This window comes from Balaenoptera acutorostrata, chromosome 8, assembly GCF_949987535.1.
Source record: "Balaenoptera acutorostrata chromosome 8, mBalAcu1.1, whole genome shotgun sequence".
Classification (NCBI taxonomy): Eukaryota; Metazoa; Chordata; class Mammalia; order Artiodactyla; family Balaenopteridae; genus Balaenoptera; species Balaenoptera acutorostrata.
Genome location: NC_080071.1, coordinates 112,861,813 through 112,879,962, shown reverse-complemented (window position 1 = coordinate 112,879,962; position 18,150 = coordinate 112,861,813). Strand labels below are relative to the sequence as shown.

The 18,150-nt window shown below is 34.5% G+C and overlaps 1 protein-coding gene across 1 annotated transcript in view; it reads left to right on the top strand.

The window, feature by feature from the left end:
• The window catches only part of ACTR3 (actin related protein 3), a 56,476-nt gene that overhangs the window by 34,265 nt on the left and 4,061 nt on the right, over positions 1-18,150 (top strand). The window contains exons 7-10 of the mRNA XM_007192024.3: positions 2,537-2,680; positions 4,923-5,096; positions 14,905-14,997; positions 15,206-15,331. Of these exons, the coding sequence (XP_007192086.2) occupies positions 2,537-2,680; positions 4,923-5,096; positions 14,905-14,997; positions 15,206-15,331 (537 nt within the window). The remainder of the gene's footprint in view (positions 1-2,536; positions 2,681-4,922; positions 5,097-14,904; positions 14,998-15,205; positions 15,332-18,150) is intronic.

Sequence of the window (18,150 nt, the reverse complement as noted above, 5' to 3'; positions counted from 1 at the left end):
TTTGGGGAATTACGTTTTTGAATTAAAAGGCTCAAGTTGTGATTGTGCTTTATGGTTTGGATTTAATCAAGCATGTTAAGAAAAATGCATCAGATTGGAGTATTTGTGAGAGATAGCATTTTTCTGCCAAAGCCTTTCTGCTTCCAATTTTTAATGACAAATTAGATTTTTTATTGTGTTTAATAGATTCAAAATGACTACTTAAATTCATACTAATTATTATTGGGTGCGTATATGTAGAAAGGTTTATCTTTTAAAGTAATTTTTATGTTATATTGAATAACATGTAAGGAATGAAATTATTTAGAACTTTTATTTTTTCATTATTCTTATTCCTCTTTTTAATGCATCAGGCAACCTCTGTTGAAGATTACATCCTCCGAGTGACTACTTTTGGATTAGATGTCATAATTTATTCTTCTGATGTCATAATAGTAATAATTGCCCTTCTTTAAAAAAATTAAAACTTCCTCGTGATATAATTCACACACCATACAATTCACTCATTTAGAGTGTACCATTCAGTGTTTTATTGTATATTCATAAAGTGCATCCATTACCAGAGTCAATTTTAAAACATTTTTATCACTCTAAAAAGAAACCCTGTATCTTTTAGCATTCACTGTCCCCCCATAACTTTAGCCCCTGGCAACCACTAATCTACTTTCTGTCTCTGTAGATTTGCCTGTTCTGGATATTTCATATAAATGGAGTCACTCTTTTTTTCTTTTTTTTAAAACATTTGTCACCAGGTTTTTGTTTGTTTGTTTGTTTTTATTTTTGTCTGTGTTGGGTCCTCGTTGCTGTGCTTGGGCTTTCTCTAGTTGTGGTGCGTGGGCTTCCCATTGACGTGGCTTCTCTTGTTGCAGAGCATGGGCTCTAGGCACGCGGGCTTCAGTAGTTGTGGCTCACGGGCTCTAGAGCGCAGACTCAGTAGTTGTGGCACTCTGGCTTAGTTGCTCCTCAGCATGTGGGATCTTCCCAGACCAGGGCTCAAACCCGTGTCCCCTGCATTGGCAGGTGGATTCCTAACCACTGCACCACGAGGGAAGTCCTAGAGTCACTCTTTTGTGACTGTCCTCTTTCACATAGCCCCTTGTTTCAAGATTTATCCATGTTGTAGCATGTATAGTACTTCATTTCTTATTATTGCCAAATAATATTTCATTGTATGGATATTCTACATTTTATTTTATTGCCATTGGGGGATATTTTAATATCTCGGAAATTAGGATGTGTCCAACATTTTGATGGCTTTTTATAATTTAGTTGGCATATTTTTCTTTCTTAGTGCTACATATTCTTTCCCCTTTTTTTTCCAAAATGGGACAATAATAGTGACCTATGTCATAAAACTGTTTTGAGGATTAAATAATGCATATATGTATGTTGCTTAGAGATACATAAAGATTTTTAAAATGTTCATTTATAATTCTCATTTAAACCTCAAGATCTATGCTGTAGATTATATTATCCTTTGAGGACTTCAGTTTACTCATTTATAAAATGCAAATAACTGAGTTGCTTAAGATCACCAAATCATAGGTCATGGGGCTAGGATCTGAACTTGTTCTTCCTGACCACAGTCTTTTCTTAACATCTACACAATTAAACAGTAATATTATTATCTTGAAAATTAATATTAGAGTAGGTAATTTGCAAAAAGAAGTTACCAACTTGGAAAAGAAAGAGTTTTAGTAAGAATATTAAGAATTGGGTATTCCTGTGATTTTCCTGCCTTCTTTTGAATTAATGGACTGTTTTTTATAATTTCAGTTTATCTTTTTTTATTGACTTATTAACTATGCTATATATTTCTTTGTTGTCATTTATTTTTTGGTGGTTTTTGCTCTAGGGCTCATAGTAAACATCTCTAATTTATTATAGTCTAATTACAAATAATATTTTACCATTTCATAAACAAGAATGTTATGTCGTTAATGAAATTTAATTTTGCTACATTATTTTTGTACTTCTGAGTTGTATTAGTAAGTTTATGAGTTCATTCTGCAGAATTAAATTATTTGGAATTTTGATGGTACATGGACTGCCTCAGGCTTCTGAAGTTGGTACCTACTTCATTAGGAAAATGATAGCCAGCTTGTGGGTTAATGATCAAATTTCTTACAATGCGCTCTAAATTTTTTGCTGAAATTATAGAAGATTTTAAACTAATATCCTATTTGAAGTCTGTTATCTAAAATCTTTAATACTTCTGAAACTCACTATTTCTTTGTTGTTGAGTCATTTCAGTCTTGGTTGTAAACTCTTATCAGTAGGAGAATAAATCTAAGCTTTGTTCATAAGTTTTGTTCATTCTTGTTCATAATATCTGTACAGTATTATAAATTTTATGCTAAGTTAACTTTGAGGAATACAGTTGAGGAATAAAGACTAGAAGAATTCTCATGGGATAAAGCAATACTTAAGGATACAAATACAGTAATCTGAGAAATTGGTCTTTAATGATTAATTTAGGTGATACTGATTTTTGAAAACCTTGAAAGTAAATTTGACACTTTTTTTTTCCATCTAGGCTGAAGGGTATGTGATTGGCAGCTGTATTAAGCACATTCCCATCGCAGGACGAGATATAACATATTTTATTCAGCAATTGCTGAGAGACCGAGAAGTAGGAATTCCTCCAGAGCAATCCTTGGAAACTGCTAAGGCAGTAAAGGTAAAAAAAAAAAAAAGTTAAGAATATAATTCAGTTAAAAATTAAAATCACGTTTATAATAGGAACATGAAAAATTCTTAAGTCAAGAACAGTAGTTTAAAAAAAACTTTTGTTAGCCAGTTACAAACCACTACTCTTAATTACATGTGTTTTTTCTCTGTATTTCTTGTAGGAAATTTTGGGAGATTATCAACCCTTTGCTTACTCTCACCACATTTCACATTTGAGAGGACTAACATATAAGAACATTTATACCAACTGACTTCAACATACATTTCTGTGATTATTCTCTTTAGTAAAAATAAATGTAGCATGCCTTGGAGGTACTGTGGGTTCTGTTCCAGACCACTGCAATAAAGCGAATATCACAGTAAAGCGAGTCACACAAATTTTTTGGTTTCCCAGTGTGTTTAAAAGTTATATTTACACTATACTGTAGTCTATTAAGTGGCAATAGCATTATGTCTATAAAAAATGTACATACCTTAATTAAAAAATACTTGTTGCTGAAAAATGCTAACCATCATCTGATAATGCAGAGATGCCAGAAAAGTTCAGTTTGTAAAAAACACATTATTGGTGAAGCACAGTAAAACGGGGTATGCCTGTAATTAGTTCACTTCAGAGTCCTCACATCTTAATTTTCACTGACTTCTTTATTTTTAATTCTAGCAGTTTTCTGTTACAATAAAATTTTGATGTCATTGATTCATTTGGCTGTAGAATAGAGGCAATGGTTGGCTCAAGTGATATGGCCCATAGAAGAAAAATGTGAAGGTATTTTAATAATTTGTATGCTACACCAGGGCTTCATGCAAAATACCAAAGTATTTAACATTGCTTTTTAAATTTATCGTTTGTCAACATACCTAAAAAATTTCATTGGGTCTCACATATGTTTTGAATATGTCAAAGCAAACTTCCCAGGTAAAAATAACTCCATATATTTGACAGTCTGCATGATTATAGTGTTTTCCTTGCTTATCGAAGGATAGGAATGAAAAGGAATTTACTACTTCCTAGGTAGTAAAGGAATTTGTAAATGGTTGCCAGAAGTCACCTCAGGTAGGTGGCATCAAAATTAAATATGTAAAAAATTAATATGAACACTACTGTTTCAACATCTTTGGGAAATCTCTGGAGTTTAAAAATTAACAAAAACACCAGGGATTTGTTCTAGAGCATACTAGTGCTCAGTCTTAGTGTCTTTTAAGGATCATCATTTCCATGTAATTCCTACTTCCAAGATTTGGAGAAAGAAGACCTAATATGACATACTCAAATTATCTTCTGTTTTCCAGTATTCTTTCCCATTATGTGTGTTGATTATCAGTAATAATATTTGTACCTATCTTGGATAGAATCCTTGATGTATACAAATATGTGAAATGTGTGTTTTTCTTCAAAAAAAAAAAAAGAAATAGACTGGCAATCAGGAGTCCACAAATTGCAGATAGAAAGTTATAACATGTTTGAACTGCATTTTTGATGAAAACTTTTACTGAGGACGTATATCCAAATATGCAGCGATTCAGCCTTGCAGGTGATATAGTAAAAAAGAATAGTTTATATTTTCAGTTTTTTTTCTTTTGCTCACTTAGCCCATAATGTTTTGTTCCAGATAGGAATTGAAGATCGATATATGTAAAAAAAAAAAAAAAAAAAATTTTTTTAACTGAAGTTTAGTTGCTGTATAATATTATATAAGTTATAGGTGTACAATACAGTGATTCACAATTTTTAAAGGTTGTATTTCATTTAAAATATTGACTATATTCCCCATGTCATACAATATATCCTTGAAGCTTATTTTATACCTAATAACTTGTACCTCTTACTATATTAATTTGTGTGGTTATGTCAACTATTTATTCTCCAGTTCTTCGTGTATTTTATGTTTTCTTTTTTCTAAAATGTGAACTCCTTTAATTATTGAAACAGCATAAAATTTTGGATGACATTAATGAGTGCTTTCATGAAACAGCACTGAAATATTAGAAATTGGCTCTTTGGTTTACGTCTTATTCTCTTCATCTGTGAACCCTTCGCTTATGTACAGGAGATGAGCTGTTTATTTTGCTACACGCACGATAACATCCGAGCATAAAAGTTTCTTCAGCTTCATTTGCTCATTTTATTTTCTGAAGACTTTTATTCATTTGATTTCAGTTTACTGAAAATATGCCATTCTGTTTTGCTTTTCCTAAAGCAAGAGGAAAAAATTACTCATTTCTTTTTCTAGGAGCGCTATAGTTATGTTTGCCCAGATTTAGTAAAAGAATTTAACAAGTATGATACAGATGGATCGAAGTGGATTAAACAGTATACTGGAATCAATGCTATCTCAAAGAAAGAATTTTCCATTGATGTTGGATATGAGAGATTCTTGGGACCTGAAATATTTTTTCATCCAGAGGTAAGTTTTTTTTTAGATGGAATTGTTTTGAAATATTCAGCAGAAAAAAAATCAGTCAACTATATCAGAGGACTTAATCTCAGGAACTTTCTTTTGTATACTAAAATACTATAGTGAGTCATATTTTTCAAGAAAAAAATTGCCTTTGTGTTAAAACTGGGTAAACAGTTACTATATTTCATACATTTAGAAAAATGAAACTTTTGTCTAATATTTGTGGCTTACTTGGGGTCATGGAAGATGGGGAGCCCTTAAATTCATGGTCATTTAAATAAAATATTTTAGGAGATGTTCTAGAACTCTCTCCTCCTCCTCCCATATAAAATAACCATTATACAAAGAACCCTCAATTGACTATCATAACAAAATATTTAACTATTAGCAAAATAGTCTTCTCTCTTTATGAAGTGTTAGCCACATACAGGCTATATTAAATTAATGAAATATGTGCTTTTAATAATGAAAAATTCTTCTAGTAAGTTAATATAAGAACTTTTTGTATTAGAATTAGTAACATTAAATGCCTATTCTTCTTGTTCAGCAGTAAGAATAGTTTGTTTAATATTGTTTACTCAGTCAGCAAGTGGTAAGTGAATACAGTTTTCATGATATCAGTTTAAGCATTGTGTATTTAAGATGAAGAATTATTTATCTTGCTCTTATCAAGCTGAAAGAATGAGAGATGAATATCTAAAAAATGGTATAGTTGCTTAATGAATGCATGTATCTGGTGAGGGCATGGGAAGAAAGAGCATCTAAGTCTGCTTGGGAGAATCAGAGAAACTTCTTAGAGGAGATAGCAGTTGAACTGAGAAAGGATGAATGGGTATTTCTCAGGCAGGTATGTTAGGGGAGTACATTTCTGGCAGAGAACTATATATATATATATATATATATATATATAAGCTGGGTAGAGGTCTGGGGTGTAAGAGAGCTAGATAATAAAGTATAAAGGAAGAGAGTGGTAGAAGATGGATCCAGATAGGTGTTAATGAGAGACTAAAATGCTATGCAAAGGAGTTTACTGGATTCTGTGCTTGTGCAGAAATGTTCAGCGTGGAAATGACACAGATTTATGTATGGTATGGGAAAGGTCACTGGTTGCACTGGGTTGGATAGATAGGAACAGAATGAATTGTGTTGGAAACAGGTGAGTTTATTGCAGTTTCCCAGATGAAAAAAAGTCAGTAGGTCAATGAGAATGAGAAAGGAGGTGAGAGAAAGAATAGAATCGACATGATTTACCGATTGCTTAGATGTGAGGGGAGTAAGAATATGAAGAATCTGTGATGATTCCCAGGTTTGTAACTTGAGCAACTCAATGTTTTGCCATCACTGAAGTTAGGAAAATGGAAGGAGAAGATAGATAAGGTAGAAAGAGGTGAGTTTACTATGCATCTTTTAAAAAGTTTGAAAACGAACACTTGGGTTCTAAGGGTTTTGAACTGGGGCATGTGTCCTGGAGTGAGGATAGATGTCAAGTCATCACCATATATGGTGCAAAGGAAGAGACTGGCCAGGCAGAGAATGTGGAGTGGGAAGGACGGGGCCTTAGTGCACACTAACACTTTATAGACAGGCAGAGTAAGAGGAGCCTGCAGAGGATACTGAAAAATACAGAAAGGAAGGAGACAAGCCAAGGGATTGCGGGGCTGACATTGAAAGAAGTGAATGTTTCAGGGAAGGAGGAGGTTAAATAGTGCCAGTTGCTACAGTGAGGTGATAGAGGAAATTTGAGAAATACCCATGGGTTTTTAGCATCCAGATTAGTGGTGATCCTAGGGGAGCAGTTTCAATGGAATTGTGTGATAGAGGCAGTGTGTCGCATCAGTGAGAGGTAAAGCTCTGGGAATTGTCAGTGTGGGCATCATGTGTGAGAGGCGGCTGTAAAAGAAAAGCTTAGTGGCTACAGGGAACTGGTAAGAAGTCAGTTGTAAGAAGGCTGAGGTTAGTTTTATTTTTAAGAGGGGTTACTCCAGGGACAGAGGTAAGGGGTTAAGTATGGGTGCTGGAAAGGGTTAGAGGAGCAGGCAGATAGCTGAAGAAGTTTATCATCATAGTTCATAGCTTTAATTATTTTTCATGAACTGGAATCAAGCTGTTGTCTTGGAGAAGGGATCAGACAGAAGGTTGAGGGCTGGGAGATAATAGTGACTTGGAATCACTCTTGAGGAGAATTGAGAAGGTGACTGTAGTACTAGTCGTGGGGCACCACTGAAATTAGATACTCAGAACTTGTAGTCATAGAATGGTGTCGTCCCCGCCCCCCGTCCCACCCCACCAGGCCGTTTTGGGAAAGGAGCAAAGGGCTTTGCCAAGGCAGAGGTTAAAGTGGTGCAGCCCAGAGAAGAGAGGGAATCCGGAAGGCTGAATTACTTAGAGATAGTGAGGGATACCGGCAAGGATTGGAGGTCATGATGAATTGGCATGTAGTTGGAAATGGGGAGCAAAGGAGTGAGCACCAGAAGGGTAGGGCACTGTTGTCAGACAAGTGTACAAGAGTTTTCAGATTTTAGACAGCACGTTTTCTTTGTAGTTCTTTAAATAAAAAAGGATATGTGCGCGTGGTTTTGAAAGTCGGATAACACTGACAGTGCTGTGCAGGGCAGGCACTAGCTCTTACTTAGCCATTACTCTTGGTAATTACTCCAGATTTCAAAATACAGTGCTTGTACTGCTGTTGCTTGATATATCAATGTAAGTAGTTTATCTAGTAACCTCCTTTCAGCTGATTTTGTTTCTAGAACCTCTTTTCTCTTAGCCTGTCTGTTATGTTATGTTATTGGCTGTTATGTTAAATCAATAGTATGACAGTATTTATAATATTATACCCGTGAATGTTGTTTGTTTTTGAGGCAGTAATGTAATGTGATTTTTTTTCTCTTAAAATTTAGTTTTTCCTAAATTTTTGCCTCATTTCTTCATTTGTGTCATTTTGTTTGTTCGTATATTCTTTCTTTCATTTATTCATGGACATTGTAGTTAACTACCTGGTTATACCAGGTCTGGAAAGGAACCTGGGGGTGTCACTATTCCATGTAGAGAATTTTAACAATTTCTTTCTTTATTTTCCACCTAGCATTTTTTTTTAATTGAAGTAGAGTTGATTTACAATATCATGTTAGTTTCAAGTGTACAGCACAGTGATTCAGTTATTTATATATATATATGTATATATATATTCTTTTTTCAGATTCTTTTCCCTTATAGGTTATTACGAAATATTGAGTAGTTCCCTGTGCTATATAGTAGGTCCTTGTTCGTTCTCTATAATAATTTCTTTCCTTAAATAGTTTCTTATACCTTCAATTTCTGGGAATTTTGAAGGTGCTACAGGGTGCTCTGGAAACACTTAGGATGTAAGGTCCCTTTTCTGTTTTCCAAACAGGGTTGGATTATTTTATTGTTTCCTTACCTCCTTTTTTCATCCTTGAGCATTTAAGTTTCCTTGTACTTTCCCTCTGTCCTTGTATTGGGGATTCCAGAGGATGCAGAGAGAGAACCACATGTAGCTGGAAATCAGGGCAGATTTTCCAGTGGGGCCATGTATATGTGAGTGGCTGAAGTAGAAGTGGATTAAAGGTCACTTGAGTTAAGGAACATCAGTTGAAGTTGAAATGTTGGAGAGAGATGTTAAAACCCTAAGTTGAGGACAGGAATTAGAGTATTATGGAAGATTCTGAACCAGAGTCTTAGATGAATAGGATCCACAAGATAGATAATAGCATGGAAGATAGGAGATACCCTGGATTTCAAAAGAAGAAGCGTTTGAGTGAAATACTCTTTACAGGTATCTTTAGCTAACATCTTGACTGTCTTAAAAACCTTGAAACATTAGATATGTAAATAAAGGTGTTTTGGTTGTGTCATATTGCTTAGAAAAGGGATAGTTGTCTGGATGAAAATATATCTTGCTGTTTAAGGTTTCATATATAATTTTTTAAATTAATTTAAGTAATCTTTATTGTTTGATAGATTGTTTTCTTCATTGTTTTTTAAAACTTTGAAACATCTTTTCGTCTCCATAGCTTTTATTCTCTTTGAAATTTCTTCTATGAGAAATCTGTTTTCTTTTCCCTTTTTTAAAGTTTAAAAAAAAAATTAGTTATGTATGCGCACATTGTTTAAAAGTCTTAGTTGTTTAAATTCTAGCAAAAAGTAGGAGTGCCCTGTATATATTTTCCCAATTTTTTTCTAGAGGTATACTCTTACTAGTTGATTCTTTTGGTGATTGCATCCATAGCTGCGAATAGCTTTGGTTATATTGCAACTCCAAGTTTTTTCAGTTTTAGACATTTTTGTCAACTTCTAGCTATGGAAGAGGAGGATTGCCTTTTCTTTCCTCCCTTTGTCTCCACCACAAACAGTACCTTTTCATAATCTTTTGTCCCAATAGTTAGATTGTAATTTCAGTTAGGTAAAAATCCAGTGCTTATATGTTGGTGAACACAAATTTTATTTAGATGTGAGCCATGTAGTTTACCATGAAATATTTTCCTGTCTAGTATTTTGTTTTCCCACAGAGTCATTAATAAGTTGTCCACTTAGTTTTAAAATAATTGTCATTAATTCACTTTGCATCTGTCTTCTCAGCATACTCAGATGCATAGGGTTTTTTCATCAGTTTAATTTTCCAGAGCATCTGATATGTCCCAATCTGAACTTGTTTCCTTCTGCACCTGATAGAGAGTTCACCATCATTCTGGGGATTCCCTTTGCCTCTCTCTTGTGTTAGAGTTAGATCCCTCTTTCCTCTGTCCTGTGTCTTTCCCTTTCTTACTGTCCACTTCTTTATTTTGGTGGAGATCATCTGCCAATAGAGTTCCTGATAAAAAGGGTACATGGGAAATGAAAACTTTAAGACCTTGCATGTCTGAAAATGTATTCATTTTATCTTCACACTTGTTTGGTAGTTTGGGTGTAGAATTCTAGATTGGAAATTATTTTGCTTCAGCATTTTGAAGCTACTGCTTGATTGCTTTCCATTATAACTTGAAGTGAAAAACTGCTCTGATTTCTAAACCTTGCATAGGATCTTTTTTTTTTCCTCTCCAGATAGATACTTGTAGATCTTCGCTTTGTTGTTCCTTAGCATTCTGCTGTGCTATTTTTCTCTTCTAGTTGCTCTTTGTGCTTTTGTTCTGATCTCTAGATGATTTCTCCAACTTTGCTTTCTGAACCCTCTGTTGAATTTTTTATTTCTGGTAACATACTTAATTTTCAAGAACTTCCCCTACCTCTGCTTTTGATACTCCTTTTTTATGCTACCGTGTACTTGTTTCATGGTTGCATATCTTTTGGCTCTCTGAGGATACTAGTCAGAGGTTTTTTTTTTTTAAGTTTTCTTCTTTCTGCTTTCTTCCAAGTTGCCTTTCTCTTTGTTTTGATTCCTATATTTTACATGCTCAAGACTCTAGGGGATCACTTATTTAGGAGGGCGACACTCAGCCTGTTGGAAATCTAAGCTTTGTGAGTGGGACTTGTTGACTATGGCTTTTTCTTTGGAGGATAGCCCTATGTGTGTTTCTTCAGATCATTTCGGGTAATCCAGTTCCCAGAGAAGACTCCTGCCTAGAGAGTAAAGGTTGGCAGCCAAATTGAGGAAGAGGGTTGGTATTTATGTGTTAGCAGTAGGCTGCATGAATACCTTCACTTAAAATCCTGCTGCTTTCATTCCTTTCAGTTGTGTGTAAAGAGTCCTGGCACTCTGCTTTATTCCCTTTAGAGAATAGGTTAGCCAGTTTTCTCCTTGGATGATGAGGAGGCATTTGATAGACTTCTTTGGAGGGGATCTGGGGCTTTAACTGCTCCTCAGAGACACTTTCTGCCAGTCTTCCTCCCTGCCCTCCTTCTAACTTAATTTCAGCGCTGACAGGTACAGCTAGTTCTTTGGGGGATTTGTGATACAGCTTGATTCGTGGCTTTTCCTGCTGATGACTTATTAAGTGCTTTAGGGGGAGTGCATGGTCTTATCCATCTGCTTTTCAGATTCTGTTTTACCAAATTTTGTTGCTGTTTCTTCCTGTTCTGTTCTCTCCATACTTTGGGGATTATGCCTTAAAAAATTCTCTTTATTGGTGCTTTTAATAGAGAAAGAGCAAGATTAGATATGTGTGTGTTCAGTTCACCACGTTTTCCAAGAATAGACCTGTTTTTTGTATCGTTTGAACTGTCACTTCCCAAGTTAATTTTAAGATTCTTCTGTAATTTTAGATATTTCTGTCATTTGAAGGATTTGCTCAGTTTTTTTTGTTTTGTTTTGTTTTGGTTAGATGAAACTGTGGGCATTTGAGCTTGATTGAACACTGAAGATAAAATGTGTGAAAGAATAAGGGGATATTTATTACTGAACTGCTAAATTTATCATAAATAGTAGAAAGACCTGTTTTTTAGAAGGAATGGGTTTAGCACTTCATTTTTTTTTTTAAAGGAAGGTTTTTTTCACAAACCTCTTTGGGCTGCTGTGCTTTAGTTGGGTACCTTCCCTATAAATTTTTCAGAAGAGAAAAAAAGATATGTCTTCCTTGAGAGCTACTTGCAGTAATCCTAAGACCTGATCAAGGAGCAGTTAGGCAAGACTAATCCTTTTGCTGAAAGTGAAAGAAAAGGCCTACAGATATTAATAGGGACCCTAGGTTGAGCCTATTAGTATTAAAGTAGTGAATAAATCTCCAACACTTTATTGTTAATTTATTGTTAATTTTTTCTTTTTTCCTAAATTTTTTTAAGAAATATTCATTGCTTGCTTCTTTACTGTATATTATTCTACTCGTTCTCACCTGGGGTTCTGCAGCACAGTAGTCCGTGAGCTTTTTCAAAAGATATTTTCAAATCAGACTCCATTTCTTTCTAAATGAGAATTTCTGTGGGTAGATCCCAGGGTATGTGAATACTTAAAGGTTTATAAATATTTTCTTTTGCATATTCCTGATTAAAAATTACTGTGAGAAGGGCACACAGGTACATAGCACAGGAATGAATGACCCTATCCCTGCCTTCTGCTTGCTCATGGTATAGCAGACAAACTGTCTTAAAGGTAGAAAAGTAATTCCAGGAAGGTTAATCTCATGTGCACGTGTGTGTGTGTGTGTGTGTGTGTGTGTGTGTGTGTGTGTGTGTGTGTGTGTGTGTGTGTGTGTGTGTGTGTGTGTGTATTACTGTTTTAGGTAAGTACTGAAGAAATGGCTAACAAAGAACCAGCAGAGAATTTGGAGGTTTTCTATCAGCAAGTTGATAAGATAACATTTTCGGGATTCCTGTTCTGCTGCTCATTCCCTGCCTGTAACCTGAGCTTGTCTATGAATGGCATAGGAAGGCAGCCAAGTTGAGCTGTATTCTCCCGTTGTTCCACAGAATACAATACAGACCACCTCGGACAGACGAAACATTCCCTAGTCTGTAGGTTGGGTTCTTGAGACTCAGTAGGAGCCGCATTTTTATACCCACTCTATATCCCTGTTAGGGTTTCTTACACTCATCAGCATGTTTCAGAAAAGTAGATTTTGGCTGCCAGTTTCTTTTCTCTTACTGTGGTAGTAGAGGTCAGTAGAACCTTTGTTAGTGGTATTTTACTTTATGTAAATTAAAATATTTTCTGTCATTATGCTTCATTACTCAGGTAACATTAAATCTCTCCATTGTGTGCCCACCCTCTAAATAACTTAAAACTAATTTTAAAAATTGTGAAAAATCGACACATGCCTGATAATTATCAGTCAAGTTATGGAATCAGTTTAATGAACAAAGGAATGTTGTCTCTCCCATTAGGACAACCTAATTCTAAAAATGAGAGGCCAAGAGAGGTTGCTGGCAGCTCATTTTCTAGACAATATTTTAAATTGTATTCATTTTAATAAAGTATACCTATTTATTTTTGACAAATTAGAGCTAGATTCTGACCTTTTATTTTAATCTAGGAAAAATCCCTTCTAGCATTTCCTTTCCAATTTTAATGACATGGCAGCTTACACATATTTTTGAAAAAATTTGGTAAAATGAAATCTTTGTTTCAGAATACAAGTTTAATTCTGAGATCCAGCATTTGAAAACTTCTTTATGTTTCTCTTTTTTGTGGTTCCTCTCAGGAAATATATGGCCTGATTTAGGAGGGCTATAGGCATGCATATAAAAATAAATGATGGGTAAAAAGGAAGCTTTCCCTAATATTGTTTCTCCTTGTGTCAGACCTCTTTGTTATATATAAAAATTAAATTTTAAATTATTTATTATCTTTAACCTCATTCCATTTCTGTAATAGTTTAAATTGTCAAACAACTTTCCATCTCAAGCCTACCCATCTAGCCAGTCTGTTAAAAAAATATTCTGAAAAGTGTATTGTATAATGCACATGTACTTAACCACCCCAAATAAACACATAACTAATATTTTAACATTTTTCATACATTTTTTTAATGAAATTAACTACAGAAAGAATACCTTCCTCAGACCCTTTCCTTTCTCTACTTCCTTTTCATCCTTTCTTCCTCCTGAGGTAATCACAGTCATGAATTTAGTGTGTTTCCAGTCTATGTTTTTAAATGTACATGTATCCATAAAAAATATATATTTAAAAAAATTTGTATATATGGAATCATTCAAGTTTAAAAAAACGAGTGTCACTATTTGGAAATTGTTTATTTTGACTATGAATATATCATCCTGTGAATACTACAGTTCATTCTTGTTATTCACAGTAGATGTTATATAAAGTTGCTGTAAACACTGAATTAGTGAATGCTGAGCCACTGCTCCTAAGGGAAATGCGGAGTTAGGTTCCTGTGAGGCTCAGGCTACAACATTTTTGTCACTGAAACACGTAACCTTGTTTTATGTGTGTTTCTGTTTAAAGACACATTTTAAAATAGATATTATTGATTTATTAACATTGAGCTCAGGGTCAACAGCACTGTAATTCGTGCCTAAATGAAACTTATCTAACACTGTATTTTCTCCATAAGACACATCACGGCCTTCTTGTGCTTTAGGAGCAGCAGACAGTACTTCACACTATCCTTGGGGGTCATTTTAAACAGCAAAATCACCGACAAAAATGGGAAAACTGTGGCACTAAGAGATCATGAAAAGGACACTTATTTGTAGTATAAAAGCTGAAACAAGAAGGCAGAGCGTTGCCTTGTTCCACCTGAGCTGTGAATGTGAATGTCAGTCAGCTCCAATTTTCACAGCTCTGCACATGCGCATGTCCATGTGAAAGCACCGCAGATACTGATTTCAGGGTTACAGATAACTTTAGTAAGTAGGCAAATTTGCAGATAACCAAATCCATGAATAATGAGGATTGACGGCACAGCATTTTATTTATTTCATACCCTGCTGGTGGACTTCTGGGTTGTTTTTACTCTTAGAAGCAAAGCTGCTATAATTTTATGCCTTTATGTAATAGCACATGTGTGGGAGTTTCTTTGGGGTTTGTTATAGGAAGTGGAGTTAGTAGTGGTACATTTTAAATTTTATTAGATGTTGCCAAATTGTTCTCCAAAGTGTTTATATCAATGTATATTCTCATCAGCATTGTAAAGTGTTGCACAGATTTTTGCCAGCTCATAGTATATGTTTGGCTTTACATTTTTGCTGTTCTGGTGGTTATGAAATGGTATATATGATCATTATTTTAATTTGATTTCTTCTGAAATCTCTGATTTCAGTGTCTTTAATTTGAATCAGAGACCAGAATTTATGGTTTTTAGAAGTCCTTTTATTTTTGAACTGAAAACTTTCTTAATTTTTCATTGTGATATTTAAGTCAGTAGTGGTCTAATCTCTGTCATATGTCCAATTTACTTTTCAGTTTGCTAATCCAGACTTTACTCAGCCTATCTCAGAAGTTGTAGATGAAGTAATTCAGAATTGTCCTATTGACGTCAGACGTCCTCTCTACAAGGTCAGTATTTACAGCAAAATTGTTATTCTAGGTCATACTTTTTAAAAAACTTCTTTGTTTTCTCTCTGTTGGTGAATGTAAATTTAAAAACACCTGTCTTCAAAGGGGTATAATAGGATTTTAGTACCATTTCTTGTATCTTTAAACTTTTTCTTCTTTCTCTTACATAAAAGTTGTATTTATTTATTTATTTTGTCCACTAATACAGAATATTGTCCTCTCTGGAGGTTCAACCATGTTCAGGGACTTCGGACGTCGCTTGCAAAGAGATTTGAAAAGAACTGTAGATGCCAGGCTGAAATTAAGTGAGGAATTGAGTGGTGGTAGATTGAAGGTTGGTTTTCTCAGTTATTGGTGGGAAGGTTGAGGGTGCCTTGATTATTATATTGGGAATGCAAAATGTCTGTCAACTTTCTTTTATTTAGAAAGGTAAGAGGAACCTGAGGTATTCTAATGGAAAGGGGTTAATTTTATAGATTCATATCCATGATATTCTCGGTCATTCCATTCCTCTAGGATATTACCTACATTTCTGGAAAATATTCTTGGTTATAGCCATGAGAGAGATTTTTTTTGATATCTGTCTCAAACAGATAATTTATATATAGTGGATTCCTTGCATATTCCAGCGATAATATTCTTTATGGGTCCACAAAATTTTAAATACCTTTTACAGCAGGACAGCAAAGCAGAGTTGAGAGAGAAAGGCTGTTGTGTGGTCAAGCCTGCTTTCACAGACTCTAGCCTCTAGCCTCTCCCATAGCAGCCTCATAGTGTGAAATCAAATTGGTGGTTCAGCAAAACAACCTTTCTATTACGTGTCCTGTAATTTTGGGCTTGCTGGCAAAAAGTCAGAATTAGCCTTAAATTCTCAGATGACTGCTTTATGTATTTATAAGACAAATTTTCAGTAAATTTTGTTCCATTTTCGTTAAATGGTGGGATATTGAAGCAAAACATTGATTCAGAGGATATGTTGCTAAGTAAAACACATTTTATTCAACTTGGAAAACTACCAAGAATGAGGGCTCCATCTGAGACTACCACAGTCATTCAAAATTACTTAAAAGTAAACTACAACACTCTTGTATTGCTGCTTGTTGAGAAATTGCATGACAGCTGACTGTTTTCAGCCCCTAAATTTTGATTATCTTAAACTTATCCCTTGGAGTACAGTAAAAAGTAGTTGTTTAGTTCGTAATGACTCATTACAGATACATGAAATGAAAAAAGAAATGCTGTTTTTGAAAACAATATTTCAGTAAAGTAAAAATGTTTAAAATATTTTTAAGCTTCTTGTATATTTCTAAATAAGAAATGAGATTTTTTTCCCTCAGTGATGTCAGCACTATGCTGACATATCTAATTATACAGGAAAAACCTGTATACTAGAGTACTCCGCCTCCTTCCCTTTTATTTTACTCAGTAGTCATTTTTATAGATCTTCATAACATCTTTATGTATTTGTATTTAAATCTGGCTTTATTTCTTGTCAATCCAATTTTAAATGGCAGCCAAACAGCTTTTTTTTTAAACAAAAAAAGCCAGATCTTTTTATGACATGTAAGTTTAAAAATTTTTTATTTTGACATAATTTCATGCTTTAAAAAACTTGGCAAAATCTAGTAGAAGATTCCTATATGTTGTTCTCCTAGGTTCCCCAAATTTTAGCATTTTATATTAGTTTTTTTTTTTTTTTTAATTTATTTATTTATTTATTTATTTTTTTGGCTGTGTTGGGTCTTCGTTTCTGTGCGAGGGCTTTCTCTAGTTGTGGCAACCGGGGATCACACTTCATCGCGGTGCGCGGGCCTCTCACTATCGCGGCCTCTCTTGTTGCGGAGCACAGGCTCCAGACGCGCAGGCCCAGTAGTTGTGGCTCACGGGCCTAGCTGCTCCGTGGCATGTGGGATCTTCCCAGACCAGGGCCCGAACCTGTGTCCCCTGCATTAGCAGGCAGATTCTCAACCACTGCGCCACCAGGGAAGCCCTATATTAGTTTTATTATGTTTTTATAAATATATGTCTGTATGCAAATACACACATATACCTTTTTCTGAACTATTTGAGAATGAGTTGCAGATATGATGGCCCATTACCCCTAAATATTCTAGTGTATATTTCCTAAAAATAGACCATTACAGTTATCAACAAAATTAACCTTGATACACAATATTTTATCTAGTTGTAGACCTGGTTCAAATTTCTCCCATTATTGTTCTTTATAGCAAAAGGAAAAAAATACATTTATTTATTTATTTTTCCTGGTCTAGGATTCAATCCAGGATCACATGTTTGAATTCGGTATCATTTCCCTTTAATCTGGAAAAAGTACTCGTGTTTTTTATCTTTTATAACCTTAATATTTTTGAAGAGTACAGGCAACTTATTTTGCAGAATCTTTCTCAGTTTGGGGTTCTCTGATGTTTCGTTATGATTAGGTTCAGATTTTGCATTTTTGGCAGTAATACCGCAGAAGTGATGTTGTATTCTTTTTAGTGCATTGTATCACTAGACACGTGATATGATTTGTCCCATATGCTAACTTTGATCACCTGGTTAAGTGTCTGTCAGGTTCCTCTATTATAAAGTTATTTTTTCCTTTATATTTAATAAGAATATTATGGGGAGATACTTTCAGACTATGTAACTATCCTGTTTTTCATCAAACTCTCACCCACTGGTTTTAACATCCATTTTTCTTTCCTAAAATAGTCATTACTGTGGTAGTGGCCAAATGGTATTTTGCAAATTCCGTCATTTCTTCTATGTTTTATAGTCTCATTTTACTGTAAGGAAGAGTATTTCCTTCCACTTCGTTCATTCATTCATTAAGTAGTATCTATGAACTCCTGATTTCTCAGTTATTCTATAGGCTGTATCATTAATATCATTGTGATATAATATCAACATATCATCATACTATTATTAATTTTGATGTTCAAATTTTCTCAGCTTTGGCCAGTAGGAATCATTCAGAGGTGGTTTTTATTCCTTTTGTTGTGGCCCCAGTATTCTTCAGGTACTTCCTTACTTTCTGGAACAGCAAGATATTGCAGGTTCATCTTGTACTTTCTCTTCTCCAGTCTTGTAATCAGCCATTTTGTTTCAACGTACCCTTGTTCCTTTTACTGGGGAATGCTATTAAGAAAC